Source organism: Dipodomys merriami, unplaced genomic scaffold (assembly GCF_024711535.1).
Source record: "Dipodomys merriami isolate MVZ:Mamm:240054 unplaced genomic scaffold, mDipMer1.0.p SCAF_14, whole genome shotgun sequence".
Lineage (NCBI taxonomy): Eukaryota > Metazoa > Chordata > Mammalia > Rodentia > Heteromyidae > Dipodomys > Dipodomys merriami.
The window spans coordinates 36269631-36284139 of record NW_027202715.1 but is presented as its reverse complement, the minus strand read 5'-3'; the positions used below and the strand labels follow the sequence as shown (position 1 = coordinate 36284139).

At 47.9% G+C, this 14509-nt stretch overlaps 2 protein-coding genes across 6 annotated transcripts in view; both read right to left on the bottom strand.

Annotated features, from left to right (window-relative positions):
* Positions 1-150: 150 nt before the first annotated feature.
* On the bottom strand, positions 151-7026 carry Cyp26c1 (cytochrome P450 family 26 subfamily C member 1). The gene is made up of 6 exons (XM_070020355.1): positions 6823-7026; positions 6089-6313; positions 5397-5672; positions 4084-4239; positions 2521-2838; positions 151-528 (listed from the first exon to the last, which is right to left on the bottom strand). Exons 1-6 carry the CDS (start codon positions 7024-7026, stop codon positions 151-153), a joined length of 1557 nt encoding a protein of 518 aa, XP_069876456.1.
* A 1426-nt stretch (positions 7027-8452) lies between these two features.
* Positions 8453-14509, bottom strand: part of Exoc6 (exocyst complex component 6) — a 127557-nt gene continuing 121500 nt past the window's right edge. For 4 of the 5 annotated variants that reach the window (XM_070021209.1, XM_070021208.1, XM_070021210.1 and 1 more), the window contains exons 21-22: positions 10893-11005; positions 8453-9611 (exon numbers count right to left, since the gene is read on the bottom strand). In XM_070021209.1, coding sequence (XP_069877310.1) covers positions 9479-9611; positions 10893-11005 — 246 coding nt within the window. In that variant the 3' untranslated portion in view covers positions 8453-9478. The remainder of the gene's footprint in view (positions 9612-10892; positions 11006-14509) is intronic. The other variant, XM_070021212.1, reaches the window with a different exon arrangement.

The following is a 14509-nucleotide window of genomic DNA, read 5'->3' as shown; positions in this document are numbered from 1 at the left end:
CTGTCCTCCCGCAAGGTGACTGCGGCGCCCGCTCCTCCTCCCGGTCCCAGGCAGAGCGGCATCCCGTGAAAAGTTTGTGGAACTAGGGAACTAGGTGAACCAGTAAGCGCACTGCAAGGCCTCGGGAGTCGGGAGTCGCAACGCTGCAGGTCAGAGATGCGGCCCATCCCCCGCGGCCGATGTTGCAAGCGGACGGAAAAACAGTCGTAGTCCGTCCACTGGGTGCACGATGGGCACCGTCTGCATGGCGGGGAAGGAGGGCGTCGCCAGTTCCCAGCGCGCAGTGCGCACCAGCTCCACTGCTAGCAGCTGGAGCACAGCCTGCGCCAACTCCTGGCCCAGGCAGCTGCGCGCACCGCCGCCGAACGGGATGTAATGGAAGCGGCCAGGGGAGCCGGGTGCATCTTCACTCCGAGCGCCAAAGCGCTCCGGGTCGAAGCCCTCCGGAGGGCTCCGGTACACTGCGGCCGTCTCGTGCGTGTCTCGGATGCTATACATCACGCTCCAGCCTTTGGGAATCTGGTAGCCCTACGAGGAAGTGAGGGGACCGCCCTGACCACAATGCACCTGGAAATGGCCTGAACCCATCCACAATCCCAGATGCGCCAAATAGGTTTTGGGAAAATCAATGGGAAGCGGATTAATCAGGAGGCCAACCCCCTTCACTGGTGAGCTATAAGACCTTGGGCATATTCTCTCTCTCTCCCTCTCCCTCCCCACCTCTATCTCTCGCTCTCTCCCCTACATTTCTTAATGGGTAGAGCCTGAATAAAATTGCCTGCTTTGTTGGGAGGATTTGGAGCAGGTCTGGAGCCTACTGGGAATCAGCAAACGGAACTAGTGTTTATTTCCCCGTGTCTTTATCCGTCCCTTTCCTGGTGATATTAGGAGATCTATATTCCAGCCCAGCATCTACCAGCTGCCCTGAGGAACAACGCAAATGACAAGGACAGCCCCCCCTCTGATTAGTAATTCCCGGTCCTTGTCACCCACCCCTGAACAGTATGTTCACATCAGCCATCCTTTAAGAAGACGCGCATACATAACCCGGAATCCTTAATACACTGTAAGACAACTTTGCAATTCCCTCTCCACCCCCATCAACCTCCATTCTGTGGTTTTTTTTATCCTTCTTCTTTGTTTCCCTGTGCTGGGAATGGAAAACACAGTGAGATCCCCAGCAAGTGCTCTAACATTAAGTCACATCCCTATTCTCCGCCCCTTCCGACTTGTGATATTTTCCAGTCTCTGGGCTTCTCTTGCTCTCATCTCCAGGTTTCTGGTTCCCCAAGCCTGTTCCATGTGCCTGGGATGGAATGTCAGAACTGCTGAGAGGTTTTCACTAGAGAGAAAGGACATCTTGGAGTCACCCCAGGAACAACTCTGTTCTCTCTAATCCCTCGTTTTCCCATTGGAAAGTGCCTATGATCACCCCCTCTCTGTCCCCTCTCTATCTTCCCCTGACCTTCCCTGGTCCTGTGCTCTCCCCAACTTCCCTGAGGCAAGTAAAGAATAAAATATGATTTCCGAGTTTCAGCATCCAAGAGCCTTCCACACCTCCCCTTCCTGTGGGCTCTTCCCTCTCTGGGGTGTGCGTCCTCTTTTGAACCCTCACTGCTAGCTCAAATAGCAGCTCACAGAACGTTTTGCTATCACACAGCTCCGGGGACGGCTTTCTTCCCTCCACTTGAGAGGAAGTTATGGGTCCTGGTGCCCTCCCTCTGCATGGAGCCCCCCCCTGGGCAGAATCCACTCTTTGGGGTTGGAGGATTGAACCCAGGGCCTTTCACACGCTAAGCAAACACTACCACTGAGCTGTACCTCTAGACCCAGGGTGCTCACTCCGCCAGGGGCCCACCTAGCCCCTGGGCTTTGTGTTCTCAGGCTGGGGTGATAGGCCTAGGCACTAATTCCCAAATGCTGCCACTTCACCACACAGCCCAGGAATATCACTGGAATATCAGAGCTGGAAAGGAACAAGCCAGCTTCCTTCCAGAGAATAAGTAAACTGAGGCCCAGACTGAATGGAGTGCAGCCCAGACCTTAACCTTGCTCAGCCCAGCACAGCCTGAGAACATTGCGATTAAATTCCCAAGCGCTTCCTGGTAATGCAGCCTAAGCCTGGGCCCAGGACAGGTATCACTGGTTATTAGATCCCGCGAGGGAGCCAGGGGAGAGGGGCGTCACCTTTGATCCCATCTACACTCCCTGGCTAGTAGGGAGTGCAGCGCAAAGAACAATATGGTTGCTTACTTTTTAAAAAAAATTCTAACACTCCTGAGTGGACCTGGATCACTGATAGAAGCTGACACACAAAATTCCTAATCTTGCCGGATCTCTGGGCAACAAGCTATTTACCTCTCTTCCTGGAGAGGATATAGTAGGGTAGAAGTAGGGTTCGTCCCATTTTACAGGTGGGAAAAACCGAGACCCCTGGAGAGAGAGGGATCTTGTCTGTTGTTCCTCTCCCCGCCCTCCTCTGACCCCGCGGGCGGCGGGGAGGGCGCGCAGCACACTTACGTCCAGCTCGAAGGTGCGCAGTGCGGTTCGGTAACCCCCGGACACCGGCGGTAGGAGGCGCAGCACCTCCTTCACCACGCAGTTCACATAGTGCAGGCGGCCCAGCAGCGCCAGGCTGAGGTCGGGCTCGCAGCCGCAGTGGGGCCCGAGCCCCGCGGCTCCGGGCGCGCAATAGCACGCGCGCCCCAGCCCCTGCGCCGCCAGCTCCTGCTGGATCTTGGTGATGGCTGCCGGATGCTGCAGCAGCAGCAGGATGAGCGACGTACTGGCGCTGGCCGTGGTGAAGAAAGCCGCGAAGAGGAGCTCCACAGCCGACTCCTGTAAGACAGACAGGCCGGAAGACGTTGAATCCCTAGCTTAGTCCCTCCGGGGAGGCATCCAAACTTTCCAGCCTTGAAGTGCTACTCCCGCAGCGGCTCTGTGCGCTGCTCGGTCTTGACACGGATACAAATCCAAACCTGCCACTTGAGAAAGTCATGCAGCACAGCCCAGTCCATCCATCTGCCTTGAGTTCTTTAGTAACTCTCTGGATTCTCACGTGAACGCGGTGCGGCGCTGTGATGGCTCTTGGGTTTTGTTTGTTTTTACAGGGGTGGAACCTGAGGTGCTCACGTTGTGGGTAGTCAAACCCCTGACCAGGCTGTCACGACTAGGATTATGGTGGAGCAAAGGCACCCATAGCCAGCATTGTCGTCTTCTTCTGGCTTACTGGATTGGTCCAAGTGTGTCACTAAACAATCTGCTTTATCCAAGAAGGGACATCCCCCATCAGCCTCAGTCTTCAGCCTGCCTCTGCCCTCCTACATCCACTGTCATGCTGGACAGCACCAGTGTGTGTATTTATAGATGATTCTGTGATTCTAGGGTGAACGTGTGCCTTCCCCTCTCCTACCTTAAGGTGGAGGCATTATCCCAACCCAGAATCTGGCACTTGATTAACTACTTGATAGTATCTTGCAATGAATACTGACCTGGTTGGAGGTTAACTCCTGGACCTGCCTTGGATAAAACAGGGAGCTGAGATGGAATCCCCGGGACCCCAACATTCCACAGCCAATCAGGCCTTCTTCCCAAGCTCTAGCCACACTTGAAGAGGCCTGGCCTGAAGGGGGTGTTGTCAGTCCCCCCTAGATTACTCAAGGCTGAGAGACCATTCTCTCTGACACTTCCCTTCACAGCCCCTAGGGCTGTTGTGGCCACCCAGCACCCCAAGATTCAGCCCGTTGCTCCTTTTCTTCAGAACTCCTAATGCAATTGGAAGGGTCAAAATGGAAATTTTCAGTCCCATTCTAAGAGAAGAAACTAAGGCTGAGCCCCACCCTCCAGGGCCAGGTGGTAGAAAGAAATCATGAGAGTTGCTTTCTGTGAGTGCTTTCCATTTGGGACCCACCCCACCCCCCCTCACTACTCCTTTCTGGATTCTAAGTACCAGGCAAGGCAACATGATTGGAACCCAGGTCGCCTCTTTCTTCTCATCCTGAGGAGTGCCCTTCTTTCAAACTCTGAATGTGCAGCAGGGGTGGGGTGCCCTGGGAAGGGGAGGAGCAGCAGCTTCCCACCCACCTTCAGCTCCTGCATGGACAGCTCACGGCCCAGCTCCCTAGCACTGTGAATGATCAGGTTGAGGGCATCGCCTGGCTCGGCTGCCTGGTCCTCACGCAGCTTCTCAGTGATGGCTTCCTCCAGGTGCTGATGTAACTGGTCTCTGGCCCTGATGCCCTGATGCACAGGGAGAGAGGGCATGGGGAACAAGATCAGGGGCCAGGCAGGCTTGACCACCAACCTAGAAAACCTCAGGTCTATGCTGGCTCTGCCTAGATCCTGATGTGAGTCTTTTTAGATTGGTCAGGAACTTGCCTACTGCCTGCAAACATCACTGTCTTGATCATTCACCAGTGCACTCCCAGCAAGATAGTGTCATCTGAGTGGGGAGCGGGCAGGGCACTGAGCCCTGTGGCAGAAACAGTCTGTTGTCCTTTCCGCTGCCCTGGGTAGTAGGAGCTAGGGCTCAGAAGAAAGAGCAAACAGGAAAGCTCTGCTGGGAACACTACCGATTGCACTAAGCATTCCTTTCTGTAAGGGCAGGGGCAAGAGGAATGGATGCCTCTCCAGCATTTAGGGAGCAAGCAATGCAAAAACATCCCTTCTTCCCAGGAGGAACAGAAATGAAACACTTGAGTTTTGTACCCCAAGTACTGGGTTCAAATTCTGTCTTTGCCCATACTCGGCTGTATGACCCTGGTTAAGTCATTCAACCTCACTGAACCCGTTTCATGAGTGAAATGGGAGTAATAACACTTTGCAGACTGCAAGAATTAAATCAGAAAATGTATCCGAGGGGACAAGCACACAACATGACCCTCTATACATACCTAGTCTTTCTATCCAGGCACCTAAAACCAGAAAACTCACACAATGGGAACCCCCAGGGTGTTGGGAGAGGTAAGGAGGGATGCTGTGCTCAGCCCATTGTCCCCTCTGAAGCCTGAAGAGGTCTTGGATCCGGGTGGGCAGGGGCGGGGGAAATCAATCACCCTCTTCTGCTCAGCGCCCTGTTTGGGGCTGTGACTGCGGCCCTGGTGCTCTCCCACTTGTTCTGCAGCCATCAAGCATCGTGAAAGGCCTAGACTGGCTAGATGCCTGCTGACCCAAACTCAGCAAGCTACGTTGGCTTGAACATGTCTCCCCCAAGAGAGGGTGCGTGGCTGGCCCCAGATACCACCGAATCTCTGCCTCCTGTGCCCATCAACCATCACCCAGGCCGTCTAGGGGTGAGATTCTGGGTGGACTCCAGGGGTGCCACCCAGGGCATCCAGACTCTGCCTGGGATGTGCCCTCGCATCACGGAGCCCCAAGAATGGAGCCTAGGGAGGTACCTTGCGCAGGCCGCTGAAGGGCACGTCCAAGGGTAGTGAGAAGAGGTTCTCCACCAGCCGCTCGAAGGTCCGGGCGAGCTCTGCGCACCGCGCCTCGTCCAGCCGCAGACCCAGGAGGATGCGCGCGGCCATGCGGAAGGTGAGCGCCTTGGCTGCCTCGTACACCGCCACGGGTCCGCGCGCGGCGCACCAGGCGCGCACCTCACCCCGCAGCGCCCCCTGCAGGCGCGGCACGTAGCGCTCCAGCGCCGTGCGGCTGAACACACGCGCCAGGACCTGGAACCAGCACGAGGATCCGAGCTGGGGGCAGGCTGGCCTCCTTGGCGCCGTGATTCCGGAGCAGGCCGGCCAAGACCGCTCTCTTCCTCTTCTAAGCCGCTCCGACCTCAACTTGTTCCCTCTAGTTTTGCTTTGTCCAGGGCCCCCTCCCCCCGCCCCCCTCCGCATCCATGCAGGGACCCGTGCTTCCTCCTCCACCACGTCTTCACTCAACATTCTCTAGGTCTCCAGTTCAGTATTACAATACAGAAGATCCTGCCCGGACTTTATTGATCAAAACCAGAGAGGTTAAGAGACTGGCCCAAGGGTATTTGATTGGGCAGCGGGGATCTCTATCGAGTTCTCAGTGTACCCCAACTCCCGGCCCAGGCCCGACCCCTGTGTCAGGTGCGTTTCTCAGGCTTTCCGCTCACCTGGCGCCGCCGTCGGTGCGGCTCACCGACCGCACCGAGCAGCGTATGCGAGCCCAGAAGGATGTGGGTGCTCTGCGGCCACTGGCTGCGCACCAGGCGGTGCTCGCCCAGCAGGATGGTGCGCACGTTCTCCGCGCCGCTCACCCTCACCACCGGCCTGCCCAGCAGGTGCGTCTTGAACACTGGCCCGTAACGTTCGCGGCGGGAACTGTGGAAGCGAGAGCCCTGCCGGGCAAGGGGAAGAGAGGTTTGGAGAACGAGGCCCTCAGGGGCTCTGAAGTGGTTTAATAAGAAACTCCTTGCCTAGATTGGCTGGTTTTTTTTTTTTTGTTTTGTTTTTTTGGTCTGTTTTCCAAAACAAGGTCCCAAATGGGCCTCATTGGTACCCTAGGGAACGCAAGGACTCCTATATCCAGGGTAAGTTGAGGACTTGGAGATTCAGAATGCATGCCCCAGGGCTCGAGGCTGAGACACGTCCCTGGCTCCTGGCTATGCTGGCGGAACGTAGTAATCTCTTCCTGAGGCCTCTTCCATCTCCAAGTCGTTTGGGAAAAGTTTAAGTTGCTTTGGGGAAACCTTTTGGTGTGGAGAGTAGCTAGGCAAAGGCGCGAGCTGTGAGTAGTACTCCCTGATCTGGGGCGCTGGAAAGGTCTGGTTAGGAACCCCAGGACCATTGGGAGTGATGGAGGTCAAGTGGAAGCCTTGTGGGAAAAGGAGACTTACAATCTGCTCACCTGAACCAACCAGTGCAGCGTCTCCCCGAAGAAAGGCCAGCCCATGGAGCCCTTGGGCAGAGGCAGGGCGGAGGCCGAGTCCCGGCTCAGAGTCCAGCGGAGGGTCCAGAGGTACTGGGCCAAGCTGAGCAGCAGGCCGGCGCACAGGAGAGCCGTGCCCACGGCCCCCAGCACCGACAGGCAGCTCAGTCCCCAGGGAACCATGACCAGACTGTGGGGAATGATGCGCGATGAACATGGTGGGGGGGGGGGGGGGAAGAAACAGGGTTCAGAGAGGGCACAGAGCTCACCTGTTCTGTCAGCAAAGGGCCCAGGCTTCGGGGCTAAACCCAAGAGTAAGAGCGGACAAGCTCTCTGCTCGACAGATACATTGTCAGTGGAAGGCTGCAGTGACCCTTTAGGGACCAAGCCTTCCTCGTGGCGGGCTCGCTCAGGACCTTTTCCCTGCCCAAATATCCCCTTCCTTCTCCCAGGACCCCAGAGGGCCAAGGGTAGAAGCAGCTAGCCAGGGCAAAGAGAGAAGCAACTCACCGGTGTGGCGGTGTCAACCCGAGCAGCGATCCCCAGGGCTGCAGACCCCTGCCCCACCTCCTTCGGGCCTCTCGCCTGCCCCAGACACGGTTATATAGGTATGGGCTCCCTCCCTGCGGACGGATCCGCTTCACACTCGGTGACGCGCTTATGCATGTTTAAAGCGCAGGAGACGAGTGATGAGTGACAGCGGAGGTGGTGGGCAGCGCCGCTCACTGAGGGGGTCGAGGCTGGGCGTGGCAGCTCAGCCCCGAGCCCAAGCTCAAAAGCTGTGCACGCACCCGCTAGCTGGGATTTTGCGCCCTAAACTTCCCGACTCCACCAAGGCCCCCGGCTGCTGGCTGGCCCCGGCTCTCGGGGATCCCCACGTCTCAAGTTTCCCTCCTCTTGGCCACTCCAAGATGAAAGGGCTGGGGTTGCTCTGCTCTCCTTTGCTCTTCTCCAGCTCCTGATCTGCCACTGCAGAGTTCCTTCAGGAAACCGTACTTTCGTTCGTTGCTGCCAAAGCTTTGCAAAGACTCCAAAGACGCGCCAAAGCAGCAGACATCTCCGATACCCTTGAGCCACCATTCCGGACTCAAGAACGAAATTCTCCTCCTTTCCCCTCTCCCTTTCTCCCAGTCAGACAGGCTTTGTCCCTTCGGAGGACTCCAAATGCCTCAGCTCTGAGCACCCTCCTTCCCTAACGTGTGACCTGGGCCCAGAGCTGTGTGTGAGGGTGCTGGAAGAAGCTGGGTGGTGGAGTGTGTGGATTCTCAGTAGAGAAGAGACACTCGGGTCCGCTCCAGGCGGTGGGAGGCAGCCCCAGGCCCCCTGGGCTGGGAAGGGCAACGAGGGTCAGGCACATTCCTCCGCTTTTCAAGACAGAGCTGAGTGACAGGGGTCCTCTCCGTCCTGATTGTGTCAGATGGGTTACCATTTTTTTTGAGAAATAGTTTTTTTTTTTTTAAATGCAACACCTTTTAAGAGATGAGCTGGTCAAGAGAACAAATGTTTTTTGTTTTGATGTCATTCCCATCTAATAATTAGGGTATTAAAAACATCTTTCCTGGAGGAAGAAGTTTTAAATGAGAAGCTCTGATTACACACAATGCAGTTTTCAACAACTTCCTCAACCTTTTAATATTTCATCCTGAAACCAGGAGAAGTAAACATAGTTCTTTACACTTATTTTACAGAATCAGGTACAGTCTTACAGGTATAAATCTGAAAAATGCAAAGTGGGTGTTCAGCATAAACACAATGCAGAGAAATAAGGGTCAAATTTACATGGGCATTTGGATCATGGTGACTCATACATAGGAAAATGTACATTCCAGAATTTAGCTAAATTGGTCTGTTTCCACAGAGAGGATATAGTTTTGCGGTGTGTCATTTGACTGGACTGTGGTGGCGACTCCCTGCGTAGGAGAACATCCACCTGCCGTAGACAAGCTGCCCCTGAAGTGGAAGCCTCCTTTAACCTGAACAAAACTCAGCCAGAGTCAGGTGGGTACAAGCAAGACATAGAAATTGTAACTAGTAAACACAACATTACATCTTTAGAAAATCCAAAACATTTTCTTCATATTCTGAAAGGCTAAATTAAACCACCCAAGTAAAACAAATAATTCGCATCCTTACTAAGTTTGATGTTAGTAAGCTTTAAAATTTTACATATTTCCTGCTCAGAATCAGCAGAATAAAAACTTTATTTAAATCACAGAGGTGAAAACAAAAAGCTGTTAAGTCCGAAAATGACAGTGAAATACTCCCACATCAGACATGACTGCATTCCAAAACCATACACTGAAGCTCATTCAAGTTTAAATAGAAAAAAATACTTATAAGTAGAGGCATAAGTTTTTCCTCTAATATATTTGCAACCAGTTTCATATACAATTTTATTTATATATTACAGCTCTGCCTTTTTTCCTAAAATTGAAAAACTGTCATGTTTTCCATATATAAAATAGCACTTAATTATTTAAAAATCCATACAAATGGTATTTGTTATTTCTTGTTTAAGACCTCCACAGTGGATTTTTCTCTACCGTACTTTTGAATTCTGTATCATAAGCCATGCTTGTTAGGAACTGAGGCTCAGTCATGGATTCGCTTTTCCTGAGAGCCAGCCATGTGAAGTCTATGTGTGCTGAGACATGCCGTTCACCAAACTCCTCAGCTGTTTCACCACTGTCTCTATCAGCTTCTGTTTGTCACGATCATTCTTCCTGAACTGAGCAAATATATTGTTCTTTTTGTTAGTATCCTTCATCCTAGAAACACATGTAAACAAAGAAGCTTAGATAGAAATTAAACACTGTGCTGTCACAAGTAAAACACACCACCTGTTCTGATTATTGTACAATGATCCTAGGCCTGACAAATATTCTTCAAAAAACTGGTACTAGGCAGGTTGCCGATGGCTCACACCTATAATCCTAGCTATGCAGGAAGCTAAGACCTGGAGGATCAAGGTTCAAAGTCATCCCAGAAAAGTTGTAGAGTCACTATCTCCAATTAACCACTGTAAGCAAAAAAGCCAAAGCCCCGAGTCCAATCTCTACTACCAACACACACCCACACAAATAGATACTAATAAAATTACAGCTATAGAAATGACACAAAATTATCACCTTTGTCTTATACTTTCTCCATTAAGCGTGATGGTTTTGCACATTAGTATGTAACTAAAAAATGTTAGGTTCTAAATTATACTGGTTTATTACTCCGTAAGCTATGCTAAAATACCCTATCCGGTCTCCATTAATCACATTTATAGCAAAACCAGGTAAAAGGAGAAAATAGCAACAGAAAATTCAAAGTCATCTTTTTGTCTCAAAGGTGCTTTGTAACATTAAAAATACTATATTTCTCTTAAACAGTTCCTGATGTTCTTTCCAATCAAACACACACAGCTCTTTTGAAATCTGGGGAAATAACAATTTTAATTTACAAGCTGAAAGTCTTAATTGTAATACTTAAAATGAAACATGACTGACTGAAGATAATGTGTACCACAGATGGAGAGGAAAAAGCAACACCTCAGTCTGTGTTTAGCTGGACAAGATGCTCTAGGAAATCTACTAGGTGTTTTTACAATGTTATTTTTTAAACTCACATTATTCTATTTTCAAAGAGTCCAGGAGATATGGTGGCAAATACTCCAAACCCTGACCATATTTTACAAGATATGTTTTCTCTTATTTTTTGAAGTATCTCTGTATCTATCTCCAGTTAACTTTTCCTTTTTGCATTTTCTTCAAAACTCCCAGGGCCTGGCACTGGGTAGTCAAGCACTCTACCACTGAGGTACATCCATAACCCTCCAGTGAACATGTCAGGAAGGCCAATTACGTCTGCAAAATTCAGGCTACAATACCAAAAAACAAACAAAAACATACCATCACCCACAAGTCCCTTTTGGTTATTAAAATGGAATTTGCTTTTGAAGGCCATCTAAATATTTCTCTGTGTAAAAATTTCTAATTCTTCATCTTGTGGCTAAATCAAAACTTGCCAAATATTATTTTAAAAAGTTTTCAGAATATACTTACTTCTCCAAAAGAATAAGGGCTGTGTTTGGATTCACACGAAGGTACTTAGAAGCTGGCTGCCCATAATCAGCTAGGTAAGTAGACCAATCCCAGACCATAAACAAGTCCAGGAGCTGAGGATGATGAGAAAAATGTTGCATAAACTTTGATTACTCATAGATAAATGAAGTACTGCTGTTTTGGGGCCATTTTAATATGACTTGTTTCTTAAGATGAACCAGAATAAGGAAATCCACTTTTAACACTTCACTAGCTGTACTTCATAACCCAAATGTATGTTTCACTATGAAATTACTAAGATTGCCAGAGCTGCTTTTCTAATAACTTTATGGCATTTTCATATGATAAATGTATTAAAATGTATAATAAACATGCTTTATATATTATGCTAATTACACGAACACTTGTACCAATCTTTGAGATTTTATCTTTATTAACTGCTCAGTCAGTACTCAAATGTATTAATAAGGGCTCATACTACTGTATAAAGAACTGTAAACCTTTTTTCTTAGAGGTATGTGTCTCTTTCAAAGAAGCTGTTTGTACCCAGATTTTCCTAATGTAATTTAACTCCAAAACTCAGATAATCTCAATTAAGGGCATTAAACAACCTCTGTTAGATTCTCCCTGGTGATAGACCTCACACTACTGTTCAGAAAGGAGGGCTTCAGGATTCAGCCTGTTAACTCTAAGCAATCATTTTGTATAAACAACAACCAAAAAAGAAGCCCTCTTGTTTTCAGTACAGTCTTAAAATTGACTAAACTCCAGGGAGAATCATTGTCAATATAGAAGTAATCTTTTAAAAGCAATAGCACTACGAAACCAAAGCACCAAACTCCTTCTCCAACTTTAAAACCCTAATCCCCTTTAAGCCATTTAAAACCAATTTCCTATCCCCATCTGAATTGTTTCAGAAAGCTAAATGCTTTACTTACTACTTCCTTTAGTTTTTTTTTTTAACTTACTTTATAAGCAAGGGGTCTACTTTTTTTGTGTGTGATCAAATGAAGGAAGCATTTGTATTTACTTAGAGGATACATAAGCCAACCAACTGACATTGAGAAATAAAGCATCTAGGAGGATTAAAGCCACCTAAAGAAACGTTAGAGCCAGGCGCGCCGGTGGCTCACGCCTGTAATCCTAGCTACTCAGGAGGCTGAGATCTGAGGATCACAGTTCAAAGCCAGCTTGAGCAGGAAAGTCTGTGAGATTCTTATCTCCAATAAAGCACTAGAAAACCAGAAGTGGCACTGTGGCTCAAGTGGTAGAGTGCTCGCCTTGAGCTGAAGAGTGCAAGGACAGCGCCAAAGCCCAGAGTTCAAGCCCCACGACTGACAAAAAAGAAAAGAAAAAAAAAAAAAGAAAAGAAAGAAAGAAATGTTAGAAGAGACACCCAGCTTTCCCTGAAGAAGGTAGGGGACTTTTTGACTCTCTTTCATATCCAATTCACAACTATTAATAGACTGCTGCAAAGGAGGAAAATGCCATAATGAAACAGTAACTATGAACAACTGTACTATTCAGATAAGATGACATTCTAGGCCATACCAAAAGTTGAAACACTAGCACACACTAGGTACTGTAAAGGATCTGCCTGAAAACGCAAAGGAAATTTACTGTAATTCTTTTTGTTTATCAACAAGTACATTTTCCTCTCCTTTCAAAAGGAGAGGGTTACCTTCACACACTCAGAGAATTTCATTGATATAACTTCTCTGGACAATGACTCTGCAGTGTGTTTAAGAACCTTATAAAATAGCTATTCATTTTGGCTCAGTAACATTTATAGAAAGAGAGTTCAGAAAACAATAATAAAGATAGGCAAAAACTTATGCACAAAGAAAGTAATTTCAAACATGTAATTTGGTTCCAAGGACTGAAAGCAGCCTAAATCTCAATATTAAAGAGGCAGGTTAAAATAGTGAAGTATACCTGTTTGATGAATATCCAATACTTACTAACATCAATGTTTGTGAAGAATTTTTAAATTACTTGGGAAGATGATTATGATAAATGTTGTTACTTAATTACAGAAAAACCCATCAAAAAAGACTGGAAGGAAATACAAAAAGAATGGTAGTTATTTGTAGGGTAGGATTATGAGTAACTTATTGTCTCTGTTCTCATAAAGCTCTCCAATAGACATGTGGTTAATACTACAGTTAAAACATCATTGATATGTCTATATGTCAAAATAAATTTCAGTAATAAACAGCCCTCTGACAGTGGTCAGTAAAAACAAATCCTCATTTTGAAGGGTTCCTTTTTCAGTAAATGTGCACAAAGTCAGCAGAAAGTCACCGCTTAATATACTGGCTGTGATCCCCCTTTCTTTCCAAACGGCAATAACAATGTGACCTTAGGGAGATGAAGAGGAAGAAGTATGGCTCCTTTTTTCTTAGGCTCTCCTATCCCTAGGTGGGAAAGGAGTCTATGTAATGAATTAAAACCACACACCAGGGCTGGGAAGGTGGCTCAGTGGTAGAGTGCTTGCCTAGCATGCATGAGGCCCTGGGTTCTGTTCTTCAGCATCACATAAGCAGAAAAAGTTTGGCTCAAATGGTAAAGTGCTAGCCTTGAGCTGAAGAGCTGAGGGTCAGTGCCCACACCAAGAGTTCAGGCCCCACAACTAACAAAAAAAAAAAGAAACAAACAAAAAAACTCACACACCAACTCCAACTGTAAATAAAGAATTGGTTCCTCTACATGCATGCATACATGGGCATATACACACAACCCAGACATGCCTAAACCATTTTCACATATGATCAAACGCCATATGAAAATTTCTCATAGGGTTAGTAATCACAAAATGTGACCTACCTGACCACAGAGACAAATCTAATCTACATGCTTTCACATTTACATTAATAATGTATGAAAATATACATCATGCATAGTTGTTCTGTAGCTAGGGATCTGCACATTAAAGACAAAGGAATACAGTGTTAATGTGGAGAAAAGGGCCAAGGATCAAGATAAAGTTCAGTGGTTCTTCAGTGGTTCTTCAAATATAGACTGCCCATCTACAGTATGCTGGATGCTCTGCTGGGCACCAGAGATACAATATTGAGAGCACATAGCTTTCAATAAGTATGTCATCATATGGTTACGTATTCTAAAAGCAAGTAATATTTTGATAATGTGAAGAGCTAATTTTTTAAAAAATAACACTATTTGTTGGTGGGGGGGGAAGGATTGGGTGGGGAGGGAGGCTGGGAAGGGATGTGAAGGATAAACAAAGGAGGAGGCTGCAATGCTTGATAAGAAATGTACTCATTATTTTGCCCATGTAATTGTAACCCCTCTGTACAGTATGTTCTCAAAAAAAATAAATAAAATTTAAAAAAAATAAAAAAATAAAAAAATAACAGTATTCACTCAAAATTTATCATTTAGTGTAGAATAAGGCAGAAACACTGATTGATTGCTCATTACTCGAAGCCTTTGAGGCTTCTTGTTCCCACCTATGTATAAGGATTTTTCCAATTCCATTAGAATAAGGAGGAAAAACTTCAGAAAGCTGTTAGGAAAACTCAAAATGTGTTCAGCATAGTAAAGCCACTAAGTAGATACTGAAGAAATATCTGATGATACCAGATCACTATTCCAGG

Coding starts and splice junctions, on each gene's coding strand:
- Cyp26c1 (XM_070020355.1), bottom strand. CDS start 7,026: ATGGTTCCCTGGGGACTGAGCTGCCTGTCGGTGCTGGGGGCCGTGGGC. Junction 6,314..6,822: donor CGCTGCACTGGTTGGTTCAG/GTGAGCAGATTG, acceptor CTTGCCCGGCAG/GGCTCTCGCTTCCACAGTTC. Junction 4,240..5,396: donor CCTTCAGCGGCCTGCGCAAG/GTACCTCCCTAG, acceptor CCTGTGCATCAG/GGCATCAGGGCCAGAGACCA.